The sequence below is a fragment of the Dipodomys spectabilis genome, unplaced genomic scaffold (assembly GCF_019054845.1).
Source record: "Dipodomys spectabilis isolate Male_0828 unplaced genomic scaffold, ASM1905484v1 ptg000126l, whole genome shotgun sequence".
NCBI lineage: Eukaryota > Metazoa > Chordata > Mammalia > Rodentia > Heteromyidae > Dipodomys > Dipodomys spectabilis.
The window spans coordinates 4,043,868-4,068,839 of NW_024870803.1; the positions used below are offsets into that span (position 1 = coordinate 4,043,868).

The window sequence follows — 24,972 nt, forward strand, 5'->3', positions numbered from 1 at the left end:
TTCGGCGACAGGGAGATGGCACAAAGCCCAAAACTTCAGTCATCGCATACACCTTTGTAAAACCCCAGGAGATTCTCACAAAATCCTTCAAGGAACCAAGACGAGGCATCCATTAACTTGCAATATAACCGGCATTTCAATAGCGTCCACACAGGAGCCGCTCCACTATCAGCCTGCCCTGGGAAGCGTCCCCACGCAAGTACACACCCACGGCTTCTCCCCATACTGACCTAGCCACTGAGAGGCAACTTCCCACCAATTCCCTCCTCCTCCACATAGGTTTTTGCTTTCCTTGTGTCAAGAACTTTCACCCAGTCACCTACACCAGTCCTTCCTGACTTCTCTTTGTCCTATGGGAATCGCCAGCTTCACTACTCTTCTGCTCTGAAGCCACTAGGTAAAAAAGGGGACACAGGCAGCAGCATGGCATCCTGTGATGAGCGGGAGGGGGGCACACAGAGGACGCGCCGGTCGCACATGGCACAGGAGATTCCACCTACTCAGAATGGCATATAATTTAAGCTTGATTCATGGAATTTTCTATGTAATATCTGTGGACCACAGGTAGCGGGAACTTTAGACAATGTGAACTATTACAGGAACGGTCTGCTTTCCCATCAACACGCAGGTAGCTCTCCACTGCTAATTCGTTGTGTGAAAGGCAGACTGGGAGGCTATGCTGCACATTACACTGACTGCATCATACAAAGATCCTGTATCCTATCCCTGGAGGCCACGTCGGGGGCTGTGCCCGCTGAAGAGGAGATCCCTGGGGTCCGTGTGGAGAGTGGAGAGCTTGCTCCAGAGCTGAAGGCAGGCGCCCCGGTATCAAGGGGGAACCCCTAGAACTGCAAAGCAGAGAAAAAACTGAGCCGCTGTTTGAAGTACGGGTCAAACAGGACACTGAATCTAAACTTTTTTGAAAGTCGAACAGAAAGAAAAGCCAAGCCACGAGCACAGCAAGTTTTTACAATCCCAACGGGGAGGAGAAAAACAAAACCAATTAATAATTTATCTTTTATTGAAATTGTCGAATACTTTATATTACAGTAAAGTTGATTGGAAAAGAAATGAAGAGAAAAATCAATTTTAAAAAATACACTTATGTGGAAATCAAATAAGCCAGCCAAATCAGGCACAAACCAAAGAACTCTGCCGGGAGTTGGCTTTTCAGTACGGGAATGCCACTGCGCCTATGTACAATTCTACAACGCGACGCCAGCCACTCACTAAACACTTGGAGAAAGGAGTGCACAGCCAGTGGAAGAAGCCAGGCCTGCCCTCCGTCCCCCACCCTGCATCTCACAATCTCTGTAAGTCGCACACTGTGCAAATTAAGGCTTCTTATAGGTCAAATGGTTGATAAACACTGTTTTTGTTTTTTTTTTTCTTAAAAAAATAAGCACAGTAAAGGTGGTATGATGAGAACCTGAACCAACGAGACCTACAGTCCAAACCTAGAAAGCAGTCATTTCTTCTGACACCCAATTCCACTCCCGCGCACCAAGGAATCTCATCTTTGGGTGGGCTGTTCGAATTCCCCAGCTGGAGAAAGGCAATGCGGCCGCCTGGACTGCAGGTGCCAGCAGAGAGACAACCGAAGCCAGTTCTCCCTGCCGGAGGCCAGGAGCAGACAAGCCCGCCTGGCCTGGAAACGTTAAGCAGTCTGCCAACCTGGACCAGCTCCAGTCCCACGAGCCCCGGCCCCGGCCCCGGCCGGCACGCAGGCAGCCCCCTCCCCGGCCCCCGCGCTGTGCCTCTGCCACCACAAACTGGCGGGGTTTTTTTTTCTTCGCAAACCTGAGTAATTGTCAAAGTCAATAAATAGGGGGAGAGACTTAAAATGCTAACATATAAATGGTCAAACACCCTAGAGGGTCTAAAGCAGCAAGGGTTTTTCAAACACAGCCCTCTGTTCTGAGATGCACGGGCCTGGCACTCTCAGGAGTGCGCAGCAGCGAGGTTGTAGACGAGGACTCGGGCAAACCCTGGGCACGAGGCACCGCCCTTTGGCCAATTCGAGCAGGCCGCGTTCCAACGATGTAAACAATCTCGAAGGAGCGGCGCCTGCTCGCCTCCACCCCCCCACCCCCGCGCACAAAAACTCTTCCCTTTTGAAGCAGTTTTTGTTAAAGGCAAAATTCTAGAAGCATCATCGAGCTGAAGTCTTATTTGGTTGGAGGTGCTTGGCTGCCGCTCGGCTCGTGCTCTCCTGTAGGCACCGGGTTAGATGTGTAGGAGATCCTCGTCGCTGTCGTCGTGGAAGGAGACCAGCTTGGACGAGCCCGCCGTCTTCTGCTGTCCAGGCCTGGGCCTCCCTTTCCTGGCCCTCTCGCTCTGGACCAGCCCCACCCGATCGTCCTCCCTTTCCCGCAGGGCCTTGCGTGGTGGGTTTCTCCTGGGCTGGGAGCTTTCTCTGCCCGAGTGAACTTTCACCTCTGGGATGGTCAGGACCTCGTCCTCGCTGTCCTGGTCGTCCCCGTGCAGGGATGTGAGCGCCTCGGCCTTCACAGACTTGGTGGTGATGTGCCCGTTCTCCTGCCCTTCCCTCCCCAGCCCGGGAGCCGGCAGCTGGATCTCCTCCATCAGCCACTCTGTCTCGTTCTCATCTGTCTCCTCTTCCTTGTTCACCTGCAGGGAGCAGCGGAGACAGTGAGCTCTGGAGAGGCCTGCTCCACTCCCTGGCCACCCTCCCTGCCCCACTGCCCCAGGTCAGGGGCCTTCCCTGCCAGCCTGGGCCACAGCCCCCAGTCCATCCCAGGCTCTGCTCCCAGGACCCCTCCAGGCCTGCTTGTAGTGAGGGCAGGTTGCCTGGGTGGTAGGGAAAGGGGAGGGGGTAGCTATGGAACAGGGAAGGGGACTTCAGTGTGCAAGAAGAGACACAACGGGAAGGGCTCAGGTCACAGTGCACTTGGGCAATCTGACAGTGTGTGTCGAGAGCCAGTAACATGTTTATGTTCTCTGACCCAGGCAAGACCCCTTCTGGAGGGCTTCAATGCTGAGTGCAGGTAATCTCATCAGAGCTAGCCAAAGTACGATGACAAGACCACGAGGAGGCGTGAACAAGAGGGAAGCAGCGCCGGATGCCTCTGGGTACCCGCGGGCAGCTGGGCAGGGAGGCACCGCCCCGGGCTCAGTCAGTACCTTTGAGTATTTGTAGGACACGCTAGAGCTTCTTCGGCAGCAGTTCATCAGCTTATTTATCACAGTTTCCCTGTAAGGAGGAGATGGTGGTTACTCTGGGGAAGCAGTAGCAGCGGTCAAGAGCCCCATCCTGGGCACCCACAGCCAAGGATGGGCCACTCAGGATGGCCAGTCACAAGGGCTACGATGCCAGACATTCCTCCACCCGAGGGACACACGGCTGTTCCGGAGCTACACTCCTCCACCCGAGGGGCACACGGCTGTTACAGCAGCTACGAAGCCATGTTTCTGTCATGGCATGGGGGGAGAGGACGCAAATCCTCTGCCTTCTCTCAGAGTTTTGGGTGTGCCCGGGACAGGAGCTCCTCCCTTCCTTCTGCCCAAGGCTGCGGAGGAGCTACATGTGCTGCCAGGACGGGGCATTGACATCCTCTCCTCAGCCAACCTTCTCCCTAATCCTGTGTGTGGACACCCAGTCCGTAGCTGACCACCTTCCCCAGGCCTCACAACGCGTGTCGGGAAATGTGTGGGCAGTCACATGACAGCTGTCTTCACCCAGTAACGGCAGCCAATAAGCCAGCTTCACACGTGACAGGCAGCAAGAGCTTAATGGGCGCCCGCGTATGTGGTGAGGGAGGGGGAGGGGGTCAGCCTGCCAGCAGTAAGTCTGCCTGTGAACAATGTAGAAAACCCCACGAATCTTAGGACACATGAAGCGAGTGTCCTAGACACCTGCAGGCAGAGCCAAGGAGTTCACAGTGCATCCACATGAGATGCCACGTCACACACTGGCATTCCTGTGGATGGTGCACAGCTCTGAAAATCATACACTGCGTCCTGGTAACAGACATTTAGAAAGCAGTATGTGTATGTGTGTACATGTGCATGCACGTGCACACACATGCACATATGCTAGTCCTAAGGCTTGAACTCAGGGCATGGGCACTGTCCCTGAGTGTTTGTGTCCAAGACTAATACTCTGCCACTTGAGACATCGTCTCATGGACTTTCTTACATGGGCTGGATTTGACCTGTAACCCTCAGATCTCAGCTTTCTGCGGAGCTAGGATTAAAGGTGTGAGCCACCAGCACTGGTCTCGACCTTTACAAAGCTGTGGAGCCTGCTGGCACAGAGAGCTCTGGGTGAAGACCTTTAAGCTCAAACTCCACGACGCAGCCTGGGCCCAGGACCTGGTTGGAAACTGTGCCCCTGGGGCCCTCCTTACCTCCTTTCCTTCTTGTGAAGCAGCAGGGCCAGCAGGCAGCCCGTCAGGGCCGCCAGGAGCAGGCTGAGGATGGCTCCCACGGCCTGGCTCCGCTCTGAGAGCCCCTTGTACTCCGGCCTGTCCAGTCCAGCACTCTCGCTGTCAAAGCCCACCCTGGGAAGACATGGAAGAAAGGAAGCGGTCACTGCGTGGGGCAGTGGCCACGGCAGTGCCCCGGACTCCTGGCCTTCCCCAGCATGGTCACATCTCACTCGCCCAGCAGACAGAAAGCAGTGCTTCGAGCACAGTACAATATCACCAGCTGAAAGTGGACAAAGGCGGGCAGACAGGTGGGTGGGGCTCACCCTCACCTCACCCCCCCCCTGCAGCTCCGCCTTGGGCTCCACCCAGCACTCTCTGCGGTGGGGGGTTTGCTTTCTTAGTAGGTCAATGAGGCTAGGGCTCGAGTCCAGCATGGACAAGGCTGGGCTGAGCAGACCCCAAGGAGCCTTCTACCCCAAGCCTGGCCTGCCTGGGACACCCTGAAGGGACACCCCGCCAGCGCACCCACCAGCACACCTGCACGGCAGGAGGTACGAGCAACATGAAAGTAGACACGGTCAAGACGAGCTTCCTTCTGCTTAGAAGCTACTGTCCGTGTAAAGATCCGTGTAACCTTCCTGGCCAGTGACTCCGGCCCGCACAGGATGACACACGGGGCTGTCCCCCAGGCAGGCAGCCTGGAGAAGGGTACGAGATGCGACCCCACTAGCCACACACACGCAAGGAAGAAAGGGACAGAGGAGGCCTACATTTAGAATGTGCATTTAGAATGTGCAGTTTCCAATATGCTGGGTTCTAGGGCAAGCTGTAATAGCTAGCTGCCGCTCAGACCTGTGCAGCAGCTGACGCCAGCCCTCGGCATGCTGGCTGCCGAGCCACCGTCATCACCGCTGAGTTCTAAGCACGCTTTAGTTTCCAACTCTGGTTTCTGCTTTAAACCATGGGTTACAGAAGCATGTTGTGGTTTCTAAGTGTTTCTACATTTCACGCGAGTGCTTGCTCCTGGCCTTGACTGAGCTGCCTCATGCATCTCGTATATCTGGCACCCGCATGTGGAGATTTAGACACAATTCTCAGGAAGACGGGTGAACACCCCAGATGCCAGAGCCAAGACCGAGTTCTCCACAGGTTCTTTCAATCCAGCTTCTTCAAAGCTGGGTCTGCAGAGTAAGTTTTCCATGCATTCAACAGAAAATACTTTATTCTAACTGAAGTGCAGCTGTGCTCCACAAAACCAGTGCGGGCACACAGACTGCGCTGGCCGTGCGGGGAGGAGGCACACAGCGCTGACCCCAGTGGGCGGGAGGGAGACAAAGGGGGTGCACACAGCCCTGCCCCCCAACAGACGGGAGACACAGCGGTGCAGAGGGAGGAAGGAAGGGAGACACAGTACAAAAGGAAACATAACATTACCTGCCTCATGTAATTACAATCCCTCTGCACATGATCTTTACAATAACAAAGTAAACAACTAACCCATAATCTCCCCACCTTTAATCGATTGTTTCCTTATGGACTTCCTGTTCCTTACAGAGGTGAACATGCAGGATACATTGCGACGGTGGTTTCCTTTTTTTCTTTCCTTTTTTTTTCTTTTTCTTTTTTTTGTCAGTAATGGGGCCTGAACTTTGGGCCTGGGCGCTGTCCCTCAGCTCTTTAGCTTAAGGCCAGCGCTCTACCACTTGAGCCACAGCGCCACTTCCGGCTTTTTCTTTTTTCTTTTTTTGTCGGTCATGGGGATTGAACTCTGGGCCTGGGCGCTGTCCCTCAGCTCTTCAGCTCAAGGCAAGCGCTCTACCACTTGAGCTACAGCGCCACATCCTGTTTTCTGGTGGTTTATTGCAGATAGGAGTCTCACAGTCTCTCCTGCCCGGGCTGGCTTTGAACCGCGATCCTCAGATCTCAGCCTCCTGAGTAGCTAGGATTACAGGCGTGAGCCACCAGCGCCCGGCCATTTCCGGCTTTTTCTACTTATGTGTTGCTGAGGAATTGAACCCAGAGCCTCATGCATGCAAAGCAACTACTGAGCCACCTTTCCAGCCCCACGACGGTATTTTTTTTGTTATTTCTTGCCATTAAACAAACTGTCCTTTCCAAATTAGTAATTAAAACCAATCCTTACAGTTTCTGTAGGCTAGAATTCTGGGCACAGATTAGTTGTCCATCTTTCTGGTTTCTAACAAAGCTTAACCAAGATGTTGACAGTGACTGAAATCTCTTCTTAACGCTCAACTGGGACAGGTCTGTTTCCATGTTCACTGGGAGGTTTTTGTGAGGGTTTTTTAAGGACCGTGCCAGGCCTCTCCAGCCAGACACAGTGCACACCTTGGACGCATATGGGGGGGAAGGGTGGCAGCCATGAAACCGACTACACAAATAAACAGCAGCTTGCTGAGAACCACCGGGGCGGGGGCTGGCCAGGAGAGACCTCGCGATCCTTTTACTTTTCCTGTGTAAAGTTTGAATGTTTTACACACACAGACTGCCCACTGCCCGGCTGGCTGGACTCACCCAAGAGGACACACGGCTGCAGTGTACCAGGAGAAGAGGTACTGGCAGTCAGCGGTCTCGTGGCTGAACTCGGGGATGCCGTCCTTCACCAGAGGGTCGCAGTGGAAGAAGATGGTGGAAGAGACAGACTTGGTCTTATCTTTCCCACACTTGGAGGAAGAGGCAAACACGACGTCCAGGTCGCCATCTGTTGGCAGGAAGAGGGACAGCACCCACACTCCCATTACCCCAGCTGTTCAGACTGCAGAGATGGGAAGATGTGCACTGCCGCCTTCACGGCTTAGAAGCCACTCCCCTCACATGGGGGAGCCCGTGTCCCAAGTTCAGGGGAGAATTTAACATCCACCCAAGAGGCCTAGCCTCTGTCCTTGGCTACTCTGTCCCATGATTTGGCCAGCTGCCATCATTCTACCTGGAGACTGAGATCAATCGTATGAGCAACTAACCATCATCTGCACAAGGGAGCCCAACAGAAACGGTAGCGGAGGTGCAGGGGCACGCTGGATGGCAACACTGCATGCACAGCGTCGCTCATGGCCATGGGACCCCCACACACTCAGGCTCCAGGGTGGAGACCACTGGCGGCTCTGCGTTCAACCCCTCCTAGACCCAGCGCTCTGAGGCCCTTGGTGTGGGTGACGGTGACCTGTGTCCTGCCCATCATCGCCATATACACAATGGCTTCCAGTGAGTTCTGTGAGGTTACCAAGTGGGGGCCAGTCATGCAAACCCTGGCCCCTGCCAGCAGTAAGAGATGTTGAAGCGTGCCGGGTGGGCTGCTCCTTCCTAACGCCGTGGGTGGCTCAGCAGGAAGCACAGGTTCCCCCCCCCCCCCAAGGAAGACTAACTTCTTCATGATGTGGGTGAAACGAGCCACGTGAAATGGCCAGAAAGGCATTTTCTTAACCAAAAATTCCTTACATGGCAAGCATGGTGGCACACAGCTGTAATCCAAGCACATGGGAAACAGGAGGACTATGAGTTTTGAGGGCAGGCTGGGTTGCCCAAAATGAACACACACACACACACACACACACACACACACACACACACACACACACAGTGCATCTTGTGGACGCTGGGGACTCCAGAATGCCCTACAGATATGCACTACGCCATGGGGCTTGAACACAGCTTCTGTGAGCAGATCCGTAAAAGGTGGCTTCTGGGGGAGGGGGGATGGGCGGGGTTAGGAGGATGGTGGGCGGGCCCTGGCATGCTAGTGCGTGGAGCGCACCCTGCACATGCGGCCGGGTCCCAGGATGACCTGGAGTCCCTGAGGAATTGAGTGGTGGAGCCATACACAGGCAGGACCACAAGCAGAAGAAGAGACAATGGGGTTCCTGGCAACAGAATGTCCCCTCGGGGCACGGCCCCGGGTCCTGGCACAAGGAACACACACGCCAAGTGCTTGTGAAGGCCCACCAGCTCAGGAGCAGGGTGCTGCGAGTGTGGACTTGTTCTAGCACTTTGCCGCCCCCACCCTGTCCAAATTTTAAACTCCTAAAGAGCACACAGTGAGTGGAGTTGTTTAAGCAAGCGCTCCCAAGCTGCCTTGCAGGATATGATCACAAGGACCAGTGGGAAGCCTTCCGTGCACACGCAGGCCCTGCCATCGCTTCTCCTGTTCCTCTGATCCTTAACAGACGGCCTCTTATCCTTCTCCGCTGTCACTTGAAGCTCCAAAGTCTGTCCGTATCTCGCACAGAACTCCCGGGTATCCCCTGTCTGAAGCCCCCCACCCTGGCAGGGCAGCTCCGCGCCGCCCTGTGAGATGCACACAGAGCTGCTGAGGTCCGACACCGGCCCAGCGGGCTGCAGCGAGGTACGCGTTGGCACACTGCACACGGGTCCTAGGTTTCCTTTACAACTGATCGACTGATGGGAGGCTGCGGCGGAAAGGAGCTGGTGGGGACAGGTTAGTGTCCTGCCGGGGGGACGCTCCACCGGCTGCGTTACCTTGCACGTAGTATTTCGTCCTGTCAGCCATGCCCACTTTCCTGCTGAAGTGCTGGTCACTGGGCTTCACTTGGCAGATGTTGGCTCCGGAGCACGCGGGGTTCGTGGAGCTGGTGATGGAGGACAGCTGGATTTCGTACAGGTAGTTGTCGCCATTGGTTCTCATGTCACCAGAGGCACTGAACAGCCTGAAAAGCGGAGGAGCACAGTGATCTGGAGGTTCTGGGTGTCACTCAAACAGAGCTCCAAGGCCCTGTGCTTTTCTGCGGCATCCCCGAGCTGGGAAGCACTCTGCAGCTCCAGCCACGCCAGGGAACCAACCTCTACGCAGCCCAGCCGTCACCATGCCCCTCCTCGGCCTTCGGGCACAAACGTACCTTTCCCAAATGCTGGAGCTGCTGTCCCCAGAACCACGCAGCCCCTTGCCTCCCACTCAGCCACACGCCCCGCCACCTGACTCCAAGGTAACTCTCAGGACAGGGCAGAAGGTCACGACCACCGCAACGCAGCCAAGCCAGGAGCCACCTGCCTGACTCGCTCTCAGAGCGTCGCTGCACTGCAGAGCGCCTTGAGAAACGCAGGGGATGAAGAACGCTATTTTTATACGCCCAGCATTCAACATTTTGGATGTTAAATCTCAATAGCCGAGTCATACTTTCTTTGGTTTAAGCACAATGTGATGGCTACTCAGGCAACTGTAACTAAAGCACGCAGGCCAACCCTCCCGGACAGGGAGAAATGTGAGTTATTGGAAAGTGTTTCACTTACTTAAAATAGATGTCCCCGAGGCTGAAGCTCTTGCCGTTCACAGGGTTGGTGAGGGTCCCGTTCACCATGTGCACCTCCTGAGGCCGCACGGCGCAGGCGGCCCGCGAGTCCCAGCGGAAGTAGTAGGTGCAGCTGTCGATGTCAAATCTAGGAGAACCACGGTCCGTCACCTCTCAGCCAGACACTTGCCCCGCCTGAAACACACCTGCTGGCTCTCAGGCCAGGTCAGGCCAGCCGGATCCCAAGGCCTCCCCATCAGCCCCCAAGGGCCACCAGAAGGCCTGCTGCGCCTGGGCTTTGAGCTAGGAGCGGTCTCTATTCCCCCAAGATGACCAGCACGGTCCCAGTGCCAAAGAGATTGGAATGCAGTATAAAATATTTTGGCATTTAGGAACAGGGCAACGTTTAAAGCTGGGAAAATTTACTCCTAGAGGCTTACGAATTTGTGATTTAAGACGGAGACTCATAAATTGAAAGTCCTTTGACAATTTCTGGGATTCTCCTTTTTCAAGTCCAGCTTCCAGAAGGAATGGTTTATTACCACGCACAGCTCGCATCCGCCCCCTGCTGGCCAAGCTATGCTCCTAGAGAACATTCCAGGGGACAGGCCTGGCCACGAAGGTGGCCTGCCTCAACACATGTCCTGTGAGTTCCACAGCGACGACATTCAGAGACGGTGGCCACTTAAACCCTGCACGGCCGGTGCGGACGATGCTAAGCCAGTTCAGAAAGTGTATTTTCAATGACGAGGCTGGAGTTCACTGGTCTAGTAGCTGTATTTCAGCCTACACCCCAAAGTCCTTTGGGTAGGTGACAGGACCGGCAGCGGCTCCAGTCCCCAGGCCCTAAGTCTCAAACCCAAATATCCTCTCCGTGCGTGCCAGGTGACACCACAGAGGCCGACAGTGCCTGCGCAGCGCCTCACCTCTTGAACGCAGGCCTGCCCACCGTCTTGGCACAGGTCAGCTCTATGACAGAGGATGCAGTCTTGTTCTCACCGCACGCATAGCCTTTGGAATAGGTAACGACGACTTTGTCATCTGAAACACACGCACGGTGGAAGGGCGGTTATTTCCAGTGCTTCATAAAAGCCTCAGAGGCAGGAGTCGGGCTTCTTCTAGGGCCAGGCCACCACCCGACACCACTGCTGTTCAGCTCTCTAAGAGGTCAAGGGCTGCTGTCAGCACCACCACAGCCTCGGCCACAACACAACAGGCTCGGCCCAAGCAAATGAGCTGCATGACTCTGGAGCTGAGAGCCCGATCTCCTTCGCCTCACCTACAAAAGTGTCCAAACCTGTGCGATTTGCAAGTCATGAAGTGTAAGGGAAATGTGGGCAACGTAAGACTTTGATTAAGGTCGGCTACCATTAGGGATCCAACCTCATACAACTCGGGCATCCTTCTAGGTGGTCTGCTGACGGCTGCCGTCAGCTGCTGAGCCTCTGAATAACAACAGGTTAGGGGATCACGTGAGGAGACACAGACAGAGACCTCCTGCTGCTTTCGGGGCATTCTCTGCCTTCTGAATGTGGCATGTCAAAAAAGCAAAACCCTTTTGCTTCTATGAGCTAAACAGCAAGAACCCCAGGGACTGTGGTGACCGGGTGTCAACCTATCCTCTGCTCGGAGACTGCGGGCAGCTCAGGCAGCTCCCAGGCTGCCCTCCCGCACGAGTCCTCCACCCCCGGCTCCCAGGTGAGAAGGCAGCAGGCGTGCGTGCGTGCGTGCGTGCTGGCATCGCCGCGGGTGTGCTCCGGACACAGGCCATGGGAGCAGGGGCTGCAAGGGAAGCGAGAGCGTGGATGTCTGGTTCTCAACCCTGCCTCAAACCCAAAGCATCTGGAGATGAAGTCGCCCTTCAATTATTTCTGTGTAATATTTTGAGACATTTCCTGTTTTTAAAAAAGAATTTCAGCTTTCACAAAATGGGATCAAGAATCCAAAGTCTAGTCCCAGAGACACGTGCCCCCCACCCCCACTATCCAAGGCACACCACCACCCCCGCCCCACTGGCCCTCCCCGTGAGCTCCTCCACCACCCACAGAGCCGTGCGATCTGTGGCAGTTCCCCAAACACCCCGTGTTGGGCTGGAGATGAGACTCGGGGCACAGCCCTTGCCTAGGCAAGCATCCTAAACAGCAGGTTGGAAACCTGACGCACGCTCAGCCCTTGAGACACGCGGTCAGGACAGCAGCCACATAGAGACTCCCCAGGAGGAGGGCCTGCTGGGCCTGGCGCTGCCTGCAGTAGGTAACCCTCCCTCCATGCCCCAGCTGAGGCCCTGGGCTCGGCTGCCACCACCTTTCCTCAGGACTCGCTTCCCACGGACATCTCTCGGGCCCACTCATGCTCTCTCTCATGCTGTCATCAGCAGACCTCGGGGTCTGATGGGAGAATGTAAATGCTGTTTTTCTTCTTCATGTTTTCCCAAATAATTAAAAATATCTAATTCAGGCACCAGTGCCTCATGCCTATAATCCTACTCAGGAGGCTAAGATCTGAGGATCATGGTTCAAAGACAACCCAAGTAGAAAAAATCTCCAAGACGCTATTCCAAATTAACCAGCAAAACAGCAGGAATGAAGGTGTGACTCAAGTGATAAAGTACCAGCAAGCAAACCAAGCAAATCAAGCAAGTGCAAAGCCCTGAGTTCAAATCCTGGTCCTGGACGGAAAAATATATAGCACAATTATCTTTATCAAGGACTAGGCAACTGCCCGGCTTACCTAAACAGCTGTATAAATGGTAGATTTACATGATAGATTTAGAGTTAGAGGTAGATATAGATGCTTGACCTACAGCTAGAAACTTCAGAGGAACCGTGAACACCCAGACTGGCAGTCTCTGCTACCAATAAGTGACATTATTTTCATGAGTCTATAAAGTTACTGAAATGCCCAGCAGGCAGTCACCGATAGGAAGTGGAAGTTGTGGGCTACAGCCCAGGCCCACCCTGCCACAGGCAGGGCGACCTCCTCGTCCAATCCAGACACCCGCCTGAACCACACTGTGGGACCCCAGGTCTTACCCACAACGTCCAGTTTTTGTGTGTGCACCAGTCCCAGGACCTGGACTTGGCCAGAGGCGCTCTTCTTGCAAATGCTGGCTCTCTCAGAGCAGCCCAGGGGCCCTTTGTAAACTTTCTGGCACAAATTGATGAAGTACCTGCAGACAACACGGGGGATGGTGAGAGGGTGAGTGACATCTGTCCCGAGACACCTGCAATAGCCTCGCGCTCCAGCCCGTCCTTCCATGTACTGGGAACGGCCTTTCCGTGGGGAAGGGCCCAAGGAGTGGTCGGCGCTGCGGACGGGCGCTGGTGGAGCTGGCTCATGCGGAGGGAGGGAGGGAGGGAGGGAGGGAGGGAGGGAGGGAGATGCCTACCTCTGCGGAAGGCCTGGCACTGAGTGTGGTCAGGAAAAGGCTACAGAGCTAGGATAGGTAGCGGCTGGAGGCAAAAGTAACTCACAAGCTGTCCAGTTCCCACCCTGCTCTGACTGAAGCCCACACAGCCGAGGAACCCCGTGGCAGGCTCGCTCTGCTGCATGGGCGCGACCCCCGCAGGCCAAGCCTGAGGTCTTGCCGGAGAAAATTCCACACAGTGCGCACAGGCCGGCAACGTGTGATCCTGCGCACTTCTAATCAAGCCTGATCCCATTCAGCCGGCCAGCTTCTCTGTCCCTACTCACAGTCCCACACACGCACCCACGACGCCAGGGCTCCCCAGAACGACGCTTCGGACTGTGGCCCGGGAGCACCATGTCCATGGGAGCCACCGCAGGCCCCGGGCGCCTGGCACTGCAGCCTTAGCAAGGGCACCCGAAGCTTCCACCTGCTCCCCAACGCTGCAGCAAGGTACTCACGAGGCTCCTTCGTGAACGAAGTACCAGGACCCCGTGAGTGAGGAGAGCAGCCGCAAGTCATAGGTTTTGTGCTGGTGGACAAACTTGCACTCCATCTTCTTCGGGGGACAGACCACCTTCGTCCTCCACTCGAATGTCACCTCGCACCCGCGGACTTCACTCAACACCTGGGGCCTCCCAACGTCCTCGTTCTCATCACATCTGAATATGATGGCGGACGTCCGGTGGCTGTTGGCTGCGAGCAGCAGTGTGGAGATGGTAAGGCCCAGCTGGCGCCCCGAGCGCGCCCCTCCTCCGATCCTCCCCTCGCTCGGGGCCAGTCAGCTTCGCCAGCCGCTGCCCAGGCCCGCCCCGGCCACATCTCACTCCTGTCAAGCGTCACTCCAAACACACTTGCCCGAGACCCAACCGCACGAGCACAGCTCGCAGAGGCTGGCGGCATCTGACGTGTACTAACGCTAACCAGAAATGGAGACGGTGAAAAACCTGTCATTACCTAAAGCTCCAGGGCCCGATGAGCCAGGAGTAACGTGCTACCAGAGAAATCGTCTGCACCTTCACACCCCACTCTGTCCCAAGCCCCCCACTGCCCTGTCGCGCCCTCCGAGGGGCTGGTCTCCAAGGACGGCCCAGTGCACTGAGCCACCCCTCCCCGCAGGCCTACCACGTGGCAGGATGGGAACGAATGTGCCCCTTGCTCTCCTAAATCCACCCTGGAGCCCAGCACAGGTAGCAATCTCGCTGGGCATGAATCTGGGCCGCTGGGATTCAGGGTTCAGGGCAAGCGGTGTGCAGGCTCAGTCCCGCCAATGAGCGGGCCTCGCCAGCCACCCGGCATGCGCTCTACCGAGGTGTGCACATGGCCTCTCACGGGCCCCACGGACGGCTGCGCCACTTCTTGGTGGGAAGCCACTGCTTTGACAGACCCACACGGGGCCGGCATCGGCCGCCCCAGGCCCCAGGGCTCCACACTCACTGGGCCTGCAGAAGCCCCACTCCAGGTCCCGGTCGTAGTTTGCAGTCGTGCTGCACCAGAGCTTTGCCCGACTCTCCAGCACACACTCCTCGTAGCTCTTCTTGTTGAATATGAAGGGGAAGACGCAGGGCTCACCTTCGTCCGTTTCTGGAATGGGAGGTCAGTAGACATCTGCTGTGCCATACTAGGCTTCACCACAGGAGGGCACACCTGACAGGGAGCACTAAGGAGCCACGTGACAACCAGGATGCACCTGCCAAACCTCAGCCTCCACCAACCCACGGCAATGCAGCATGTGTCAGTACATGGCACTCACACCAGGAGGGGAAGGAGGCAGCGGCTACGTCCACAGCCAGGGCTTTGACACCAGAGATTGGAAGCTGCCTTCCTCCACCCTGTCCTGCTGCTAAGTCTAACTTGGTATTGACCAGGAATTTCATTTTTGCCCTACTGTGAAGATTTACCTGGAGGGCAAGCATCACCGTTCACATAGCTCAGAATGACAGCTTCGTCCTGGTGCCTGTAATCCAGCTGCATTGACGCCAGCCGTCCAAAGGACGCACCCTTGCTCCCAGACAGCAGACACACTCCACCGTCCTTGCAGCCGCCTTGTTCGGGGCCAGCGGCCGCGGCGCACACCCCCACGCTGTACGTGCGGGAGTCTCGGGTCACCTGCACAAACAGCACACAGGGACTGTCAACAGAGCCGCACCGGGGGCTCCAGGACAGCAGAGAGCCACGCCTGACGGCGTTCAATGGCTTCATCAATGCAGATCTGCACATCAGCTCACCTGCCTTCTCCCCATGTCCTGGCCCCTGAACCAACCTCCTCCTCCCTCCTGTCCAGAGGGGCTCCAGTAAGGCTCTAGCAAGAAGGGGCTGCCAGGAGTCTTCAGGCTCAGCCCACCTCCCTGAAGCCCACGTTTCCTCACCCGCGGGAGGGGGGCAGGCTCTGTGAGGCTGAGTCACCAGCCAAGCAGAGGCTCTACACAGAAACACGCACCTTGCTTTCTTTCCTACTTCTGGCTCTCCCAGGTTCACAGCTGCTGTACTCGTGGGAGAGGGCCCTGTGCTGGGGCAGGGAAGGCCCTACCCCGGAGCTGGCACACTTCCCGTGAGCACAGTTAGTACAGGTGGCCACATACCCCGTCTCACGTACAGGCAGGCACAGGACCCGGTGGCCTACGTAGTCCGTGCGTGTTAATGAACGACTGCATGGTTGAGATCCCAGGCACGCAGGCTCCAATGCCCACACCTCACTCACAGCCACCAGTCCACAGAGGACAAAGGCTGTGCCTTGGCTGAAACTGGGGGCTATCCCCTAACACCTTCCACTCATCAGTCTGGCCTCTTTATCTTAAAACCAGCCCGGCAAGAAAGGAATTTCCTGTGGACTTATGCTGGCTGCACTAACTACAGCTGGCCCTGCAGCCACAGGTTTGTGCCCCACTCAGGTCCCCAACCTGCCCTGCCTGTTCTCTGTGACACCAGAGACTTCCTACCTCATCCATCATCTGATCCTCTAAAAGCCCCAAGTACTGAACTTCTTGGATCCACAGGCTTGGCTATGCTCAGCCATAATCCAGAAATCTCCCTGCCCTGGGAAGCCGGATGCCAGTAGAACCCACCCCCTCCATGCCATCAGTAGACCTTCTGAAGGTCTCTGTGAGGCTCTGTGAAGGACCGAGGCCAGGGGGGTGGCCTTACCTTGAACGTGCTCTTGGAAAGGCTTGACAAGTTGAAGCTATAGAGCAGCTGCTCATCCGTGAGGGAGCAGCCGTCCATCTTGACTTCATCTGGACAGACGATTGGAGTCTCCCATTCAAACACAAAGTCACACTCACTGGTCCTTATCAGCTTAGGAGTTCCCTGTGTGGAAAAACATGGGCATCTTAAAAAAAAACCACACAATGTGAGCTGGAGTTGGTGATGCACACCTATAATCCCAGCACTCGGGAAGTGGAGATCAGCTTAGGTTATACAGTGAGACACTGTCTAAAAACAAACAGCAAGCCGGGCCCAGTGGTTCCCACCTAGCTATATGCGAGACTGAAGTAGTTCAAGATGGCAGTGGTAGCCAGCTCAGGCAAACAAGCTCACAAGTCAAGTTCCCTCAGTGGAGAAGCTGGGCCTGTGTGTGTACCCAGCATCTCAGCTACGGCAGGAAGTGTAGAAGAGGAGGATCACATCCCAGGAACAAGCTTGGGCAAAAGGCAAGACATTATCTCAAAATAACAAGTGCAAAACAAAGCTGGTGGCATGACTCAGTGGTAGAAGGCCTGTCTAGCAAGCACAGGCTCTGAGTCCAAACTCTAGTATTAATAAAAACGGAAAGGTCAACACCGAGTGTAAGTACAGCAGCGGCCTTGTTACTTTTCATGTGGTGAGGGCTGGAGTCGGGCACCCCTCCATACACTGCACCCAGGGGAAAAGCCCTGTGGTCGCTGCCATGCAGACCCACAGGGACCCTGTAGCCAGGGGCGGCAGGAACCTCAGCATCACGGCACTGATGGGCACCTGTGCCCGCCCTACGCAGCTCAACACCTCCTCCACTACTGTGGGTCATTCTCTATGTAAAGATGGAGTCAAGAAGCCCTCAATGCACTGTGTTATACAGGTTGCCAAGAAAAAGGAGGGTCTTCACCTGTCAAGAAAGAAGTCTGAGTGACCCCCCCTCCCTCAGTAATAAGCACATCTACATGCCCACAAGCCGGGACGGCACCCTGTCACATCTCGATGCTGGGACACAATGAAGGGTGAGATATGCCCTCAGGGATAGGAGCTATGGGCAGAGCTCACAACCTGTGTACTCTTGGATATAGTTATTTCTCCTCATCCCACTGAAACAGGAGGAGGCTGGTCAGATACACGTTAGTAAAGGTTGCCAAGAGTCTCTTCTTGTATGGTCAAGAAAAAGGCAATCAAGGAGCGGCAGTGTACACCTACAGTCCTAGTACACTGGAGGCTGAGGCAGGTGGATCTCAAGTTCTAAGTCAGCCTGGGCTACAGTACAGCAAGACAAGGTTTCAAAAAACAAGCCAAAAATTAATGGAAACGTACTCCAGAGAGAAACTATGGGGAAGGAAAATTCTCTATCTTTCCCCAGCTGAAATACACATTCAGTGTGAGATGCCATTTCTAAAGACAAGTAAGCACCAACCACTCAAGATGCAGCTGCCCTGAGAACTGTTTCTATGTCTCATCAGCCAATCCATCCTGTCTGCTGTGAAATGACCGGTGCCCTCGTGAAGGGCTGAACCTGAGACACACAGACCACTTAGGCTCACAGGGATAGAGCTGTGGTCGTAACGGCATTGCTCTTCCTTGGTAAGAGGCTATCCTGACTCACAAACACTCATGAACAGGGACAGACAGGACGGAGAGCTCCAATGGCATGGCCCTGGTCAGCGGGGGCTTGCCTTCCCTCCCAGTCACTGCGTTTCCTCCTGTCTGGTGCTGGCCTGTCCTTTCTTGACGCTGTCAACACACACTCAGCAGTCATATTTCTTCTACAAACCTGCTCCAGGCCAAGAAATCAACTTGAAGTAAGAACATAATCCATCACCTACACCCCTGTAGATCAGACAAGCCTTGGAATTCACTGTCTTTAGGGTTCTAAGATGCAATTTTGGCTGTCTTATTCCTACAAGACACATGACGCCTGGGCCTATAATCAAGTGCACTGATATTTCTGCAACGGGATGAGGAATATTCACATCAAGTGAGACAAAGGCACCACTAGCGACCTCAGCCCGCTCCCACTGAAGGAGTGACAGGTTTTCAGAGCTTCCTGGAACTCAGAAATCCAACCCAGGACTGTGGGCTGTGCACACGGGCAAGGCCATCCACCTGAGCAACTGCTGGCCCCCGCTGGGCCTCTGTAGAGCCACTCTGGTCACCAGCAGCAGGGCCGGACACCCCCAGTGGCTCTCATAACAGTGGGGCACAGAACGCATGAGCTAAAACTGTACAAGAGAAAGGTTCTCATCATAATGGAGGCTGGGGCCACATTTTAAGTGCAGACGGCAGAGTCAGTGACCTCTTTAGAAGTCAAGTATCCCACTGTAGCAATGTCACCTGCAGATGTCTTTTGTTCTCTCCTGGCTTGTGAATTTGTACTGCATCGTGAATGATGGCAGGTTCCCAAATGTCTGACTTACCACTAAGAAAACAAGTAATGTCACATGAACAAAAAGACAAGTTTGGAGCCTTATGTACATCACAGTCAGTGCTGAGGGACACTGCTGTCAGCAAATGCTCCATGTTTTTACATCAGGGCAAGCCTGGCCAGTGACCCCTCATCCCTCACTTAATGGAATTTGATGAAGCCCATCAGCACCGAGGCTGTATCACCAAGGCAGGCCCTGCAAACAAGTGGATCCTTCCACCCCGCAATGTACTTGGTGCCCTGCCCAGCAGCCTGACCTGCAGGCCAGTGTCTTGGTTTGAAGGCACTCACTCACCATGCTGATGCCTCTCTTGCAGTGAAACGCGATGAGTGAGGTGTAGTTGAAATGCTTGTCAGCTAAGCAAGGAGTACTGCTTTCAAAGTTCAGGTAGATCTCATTCGCTACAGGGTTGAGTATCGGAGGGCCTGTCACCCGGCCAATGTCCTACGCAAAAGGACAAAGCAAGCAGCAGCTGAGGAAATTAACTATGGCCAAAGTTAGAGAACTAACAGCAATTCGTATCACTAAGTCATACCTCCCTGTGTGCCTCAGGCTCTCCAGCAGAGTGGCGGCGTCATTGTGAGTCCCAAGGGAATTTCCATTGATTTTCAATTTAAAGACTTAAGCCACAGGAGTTCCTCTCTACATTCACCTTAAGGACTTGATACAGCCCAGGCTCCAACAGTGGGCGGCGGGAGCTGAGCAATGTCCTAGCCCACCGTCCCCAAGGCTGACCAGTCATTTCAGGTCCTATCCCCCACCATGGTGCCCTGTGTCAGCCCGGCTCGGTGGGACCTGGTGGGTATGTCCTTAAAGAAGCGCACCTTGTTCTCTGATTTGTCTGCTTAGCATAGCCTCTGACATATAGGAGCTGTTCTCAATAAGTGGGGTTCACTAAGTGAACAAATAAAGGATGGCTCAGGGGCATGGCTCAAGTGGTAGATCACCTGCCTATAACAAGTGCAAGGCCCCAAGTTCAAACCTAGCACTGCCAAGAAATAAAAATAAGGCAAAAATTAGAAGATGAGTAGCCAGGAGAGGTACAGTATGATCAATACATGTGAGTCACTACATGTACTTATGTGTATGAGTAAACACATGTATATGAATATGTGTAACAAGTATGTGTACTTGTGTAAATGTATGCACACATGTACATGATTGTATGTATTATGTGCATGAATGCATGTGTGTATGAGTACATTATGTGTGAGTATGACATGTGTGAATGTGTGTAAGTGTATCCAAGCATGTGTCCATACATACGAGAGCAAGTGTAAGTGTGTATGGATGTGTGATTTGATTCTTGGCTGCAGAGATCTTTATTGATCACTATGGGCATGTTCAGACCCTGTGACAGAACACATGCTCCAATGGAAGGACTTGGTGTAACACGTTTACAGTGACTCAGTGTGTAGGGGCAGAAGAGTTCAGTTGACTGGATCTCTCGAGACTGACTCAAGTAAAGCTCTCTCACTTCTCTGGCAGGAAGCTATCAAACCTGGTCTCTCCTATGCTCTGGTAACTTCTCGCCTGCTCCCAGAACCCTCTGCGCCAATCCACACAAGTGTCCGTCTTTAAAAGGACACTTCGAGATGTCCCATACCAGCTGTGACCTGCTGAAGCACAGAGACAACGGAGACACAGAGGCCACAGCCCGCAACTCCTGGGATCACTGCCAAGTACTGAAGCACCTCAAGCATTGGCAACATGTGACTGTAACTCACAGATGACTTTTAGTCATCTTCAACATTCCACAGCCAAACACCCAGCCATCAGCCAAGCCTGCTCCGGCCCTCCCTGTGACTCATCAACACAGAAAGGGCTTGCATTTCCCAAGTGTTTTAACTACAGGGCATTTTTAAAAATGGAAACAAAAGCTGTGCCAGTGTCCTTTCTTGCCACTTGGTCTGAGTATTTCCCTTGCTGAGCGTCTACCCTGAGGTCCTCACAGGACCCCTTTCTTACCACAACTCGCACTCTGTCAGCCACTACTACTGGCTGGTAGCTGAATGCACACCACTCCTCAGTCCTCTTCCCCTCTGGACCCAGAACACACACCAGTCCCACTAGCTCGCTCGCCACTCTTCTGCCTGAGCCACCCTCAGGCAGTGCAGTGGAGGTCACCCCTGGACGCTGCACAGACCCTCTGCACCGAGGACGCCGCACTTACCAGAGGCGGCCCGCTGACGGGCACTTTGCACACGGCGGAGCCGGCGGGGCAGGGCACCCCGTGCATGGGGTTCAGCGGCTGGCAGATGTTGATGTAGAAGTCAGGGTTGGTGTCGGAGTCACCATCCTCACTCTCGTCGTAGGCTTCGTAACCACCCGTGCGGTGGATGAGAGGGGACAGGTCAATAATTGAGCTTCCATTCCTCACGGAACATTCGATCTGGTAAGGAACAAGGAGGGCATGACTCTGCATCTTTTTCTAATGACCACTGCAACTATCACCCATAAGAGTCAAAAGCTAAGCAGCAGAAGCACCGAGGGGAGACTACACGGTGGGGCTCAACACCTTGCTCCACAGCCTTGGGAGCTCCATATCAATTCTGGCAACGATCGTTTTGGTTTTTTTTGGCCCAATCAACTGGGCCAGTCAGGAGGTCATGAGGCCAGCTCGGGTCTGCTGGAAGGGACAGAAATTCAGTAAACTGCATGCAAGGGCCGGCTGCGGCTAGCCTAGGGATCTCCATACTCACGGCTTGCTCGCAGGCCAAGGGCGTGTGCCAGGAGAAGAAGAGTGTGCACGTCTGCTTGTCCAGTGAGATGAGCATGGGCCTGTTGGTGGGCCCGGCCTCAGGCCTGCACACGAAGCTGATGACACTCTTATAGCTCAGGCCAGATTTCGAGGGGCACGGGGACCCGTCCTCATACACCAGCTGTAAGACCTGGTCCACATAGCTCAGCCTTGTGCTGGCCTTGCCCACACTGATCCTGGTCTGTCCAAAGCAGGCTCCTGCACCACATGGGAAAGCCAGGAAAGCAGTTAGGGCTTCGGTGCCAATTTCCTGAGAGAACTTTCTGCACGTGCAAAGCTAGAACCTGTCATGGTGAGTGTGCACCCGTTAGCTAATGTTACACATTTCACCATTCCTTCTGCAACCCCTTGCTCCTGCCCGCGGGCAGGGGATGGCGTGGCCCTGGGCTCTCGTGATCTGGGCCATGGACCACAGCAGTCCCGCTGAGGCCAGGCCCAGGGACGGCAGTCAAACCACACAGGCTGACCACGACACTCACCCACGCCCGGAGCACAGTTCTCATTGTCCCCACAGATGCTCATGTAGACGAGCCCCTTCTCGCTGTACGCGGCTGTGAAGCCAGCTCTGCCACTTAAGGAACTCAAGTCGAACAGGTGTCCTGCATGGGGAAAGGGGTGGAGGACGGAGTGACTCTGGGGAACCCAGGCTCCGGCAGTCTCTGGTCAGGGTGGAGGCCCCGGCTCCTTGCTGCCACTCGTGCCCCTGCTCACTGACGGCACCGGGCTCTTAACACCCGGCCAGCCTCTCTCAAGACTACGCCTCACTGCGCCTGCTCCCTGAGGCACCACCAAGCCCCTCTGATTCCTGTGGGTCTGAGGACGCTTCAGTACTTGAGCCTTTCTAGGTGCCAAGCGAGGGACAGGACAGGACCCTCCCGCTTGCCCCACAGACTGGCTCTGAAAGGCACTGCTCGGGAGAGCACGCAGCCAGCATAGCAGAGCCCAGCAAGGAGTCCAGCTGGACCAGAGGATGATGGAGGCTGGGAAAGGCAGCTTCCTGAAGGACAATGAGGCATGGATGTGCTCCAGGGACCAGACCGAACATGACCTGCCCCACGGAGCGCTCCAGACCAGGGCATCTGCCACGGTCTGGCGCCTCTCCCGGGTAGGGCCGCCGGCCCCCCTTCCCTACCTGTGCTGGGATTGGTGACCTGGCAGTCGCCGTGCACGTTGCTCTTCACAGGACAGGCCACGGCCGTGGGCCAGGAGAAGGTGTACTCGCAGTCCTGCACAGCGCTGACGAACAGCGGCCTGGAGTTCTGGGACAGAGCAGACAGCCCGCGTCAATGAGCCCACTCCCACGAGGCAAGGCGGTCTTCAAAACCCCACAAGCACAGAGAGGCCTGCTGGGCGTCCCCACAGGAGCAGGCCGAGCAGGAAGGCCGAGGCACAGGCGGGTCACAGAACCGCACAGACGGACCAGAAGAGCTCGCAAGGAGAGCCACACTGACAGGGAGCAAGAGGAGGCCGCGGGGGCTGGAGAGACGCCAGTGCGTCAATTACCGATAAAATTCCTAATGAGTCAACAGTCAGAACAGAGACTCATCAAGAGAGCCGGTCATCCATCCCAGCCTGTCCACTGCTACAGCTGGCCGTCCCCTCACACGCTTCCCCCCCACCACACAACGCACCCCGGAGCCTCCCACACCCCACGCCCCGCTCTGTCCTCCCCATGTCCTGGCCCTAAGTCTCCCCTGCTGGCAGAAGAGGGTCCAGCCTTGCTCCCAGACTTGGCCACAGCCACTCACACACCACAGCACACGCCACAGCACACGCCACGGCACACGCCACAGCACACGCCACAGCACACACACCCAGCAGCACACACACACCACAGCACACACACACCACAGCACACATACACCACAGCACACACACACCACAGCACACACACACCGCAGCACACACACACCACAGCACATACCACAGCACACACACACCACAGCACACACCAGAACACACACCACAGCACACACCACAACACACAGCACACACACACACACCACAGCACACACAGCCCTCACATACCACAGCACACACCACAACACACACCAGAGCACACACCACAGCACACATCACAGCACACACACACCACAGCACACACCACAACATAGCACACACAGCATACACTAGAACACATACCACAGCACACATCACAACACACAGCACACACACACCACAGCACACACCACAGCACACACAACACACAGCACACACCAGAACACACACCACAACATAGCACACACCATAGTACATACCACAGCACACACCAGGGCACACACCACAGCACACACCAGAGCACACATCACAGCACACACCAGAGCACACGCCACAGCACACATCACAGCACACACACACCACAGCACACACAGCCCATCAGCCTCAGGGAATCCACTAAGGCCATGCAGCATCTGCCCAATGTATGCACACACCAACTGGGGACAGTGAGTGAGCTCCTACCACACACCAGTAGTGAGCCCTGGTGTCCATCCTCGCCCCTCAACACGCACACTGGAGAGACGGGCCGGCGAGGGCTGCACCCCGTGATCGCTCAGACCCTGCCCCACGCGGCAGCCTCCGCCCCACGCAGCAGCCGCAGCTGAGAGGACAGGAGCCACGCTCCTGTGGGGTCTGTGGCCACGGAGCTGCCATCCCCAGCTGTCCCCAGACAGGAGGCAGGGTTGAGGATGCTTCCTTTACGCTCTCTGGGGACTCCAAGTCAAGACTCGAGACAAGCGATGAACTCTGAGCCCACACAGCTGGGCTGAGCACCAGAGGCTCATCGATCACTGACGGCGCCAGCCAGCGCCCATCCCTGCCCCAGCGGCCCGCACGCGCACACTCACACTCCAGAAATGGGGGCCGCCGGTTTCTTGGGCTCGGGGCCCTGGGCCCTGCTCTGTCAGGAAGCACCTCACTCACCACTTGGCTCTCGCTGCAGGTGAACCGGATAGTGGTTGACTTTCTCCGGATCTTGTCTGGACACAAGTCGCCGTCCGTGTACTTCAGAATGGTGAGCCCATCGTGCTGCTGAGGGCCGTTCGCCACCCTGCCGAGGTTCACGGGCGTGGAGCCGTCCAGCAGACACACGGCCGCCTCCGGAGCGCATGGCTCTGCACACAAGACACAAGAGTCAGCTGGGGCGGCCGTGGGGCAGCTTCGCTTTACCTGCAGGGGACGGCAGTGAGGCTGAGCCCCCTGTCCCCCCACCACGTCCGCTTTGCCCGTCAGAAACGCCGGGGTCCTGGCACCGTCCGCATCGCTGCGGCCGCACATCCCGATGCCTCGACTCTGCTGGTGGGGTGCTTTTGGGGCCTACTGCACTCTTGAAGAAGTTACTGAGAACTACATCGGTTCCACTGGGGGCCACGCAGAGCCAGCGTTGCAGCCCACAGTAACATCCCAGCTCGGAAAGGAGCACAGCCTCAGCTGACCAAGGATCAAGCCTGTCTATACTAAAGCAGGAGGAGGAGAAGGGGAAAGAAGGGGGAGGAGAAAGGAGGAGGAGGAGGGAGAGGAGGCAGGAGATATAAAGAGGGAAGAGGGAGGA

At 55.6% G+C, this 24,972-nt stretch overlaps 1 protein-coding gene across 1 annotated transcript in view; it reads right to left on the reverse strand.

Annotated features, from left to right (window-relative positions):
- Positions 1–1,003: 1,003 nt before the first annotated feature.
- The window catches only part of Igf2r (insulin like growth factor 2 receptor), an 87,700-nt gene continuing 63,731 nt past the window's right edge, over positions 1,004–24,972 (reverse strand). The window contains exons 31-48 of the mRNA XM_042689755.1: positions 24,345–24,535; positions 22,555–22,681; positions 21,902–22,021; positions 21,364–21,620; positions 20,835–21,053; positions 18,956–19,105; positions 16,200–16,361; positions 14,957–15,164; positions 14,493–14,639; positions 13,517–13,751; positions 12,682–12,818; positions 10,576–10,690; positions 9,651–9,797; positions 8,883–9,070; positions 6,924–7,110; positions 4,371–4,523; positions 3,145–3,214; positions 1,004–2,631 (exon numbers count right to left, since the gene is read on the reverse strand). Of these exons, the coding sequence (XP_042545689.1) occupies positions 2,227–2,631; positions 3,145–3,214; positions 4,371–4,523; positions 6,924–7,110; positions 8,883–9,070; positions 9,651–9,797; positions 10,576–10,690; positions 12,682–12,818; positions 13,517–13,751; positions 14,493–14,639; positions 14,957–15,164; positions 16,200–16,361; positions 18,956–19,105; positions 20,835–21,053; positions 21,364–21,620; positions 21,902–22,021; positions 22,555–22,681; positions 24,345–24,535 (3,218 nt within the window). The 3' untranslated portion in view covers positions 1,004–2,226. The remainder of the gene's footprint in view (positions 2,632–3,144; positions 3,215–4,370; positions 4,524–6,923; positions 7,111–8,882; positions 9,071–9,650; positions 9,798–10,575; positions 10,691–12,681; positions 12,819–13,516; positions 13,752–14,492; positions 14,640–14,956; positions 15,165–16,199; positions 16,362–18,955; positions 19,106–20,834; positions 21,054–21,363; positions 21,621–21,901; positions 22,022–22,554; positions 22,682–24,344; positions 24,536–24,972) is intronic.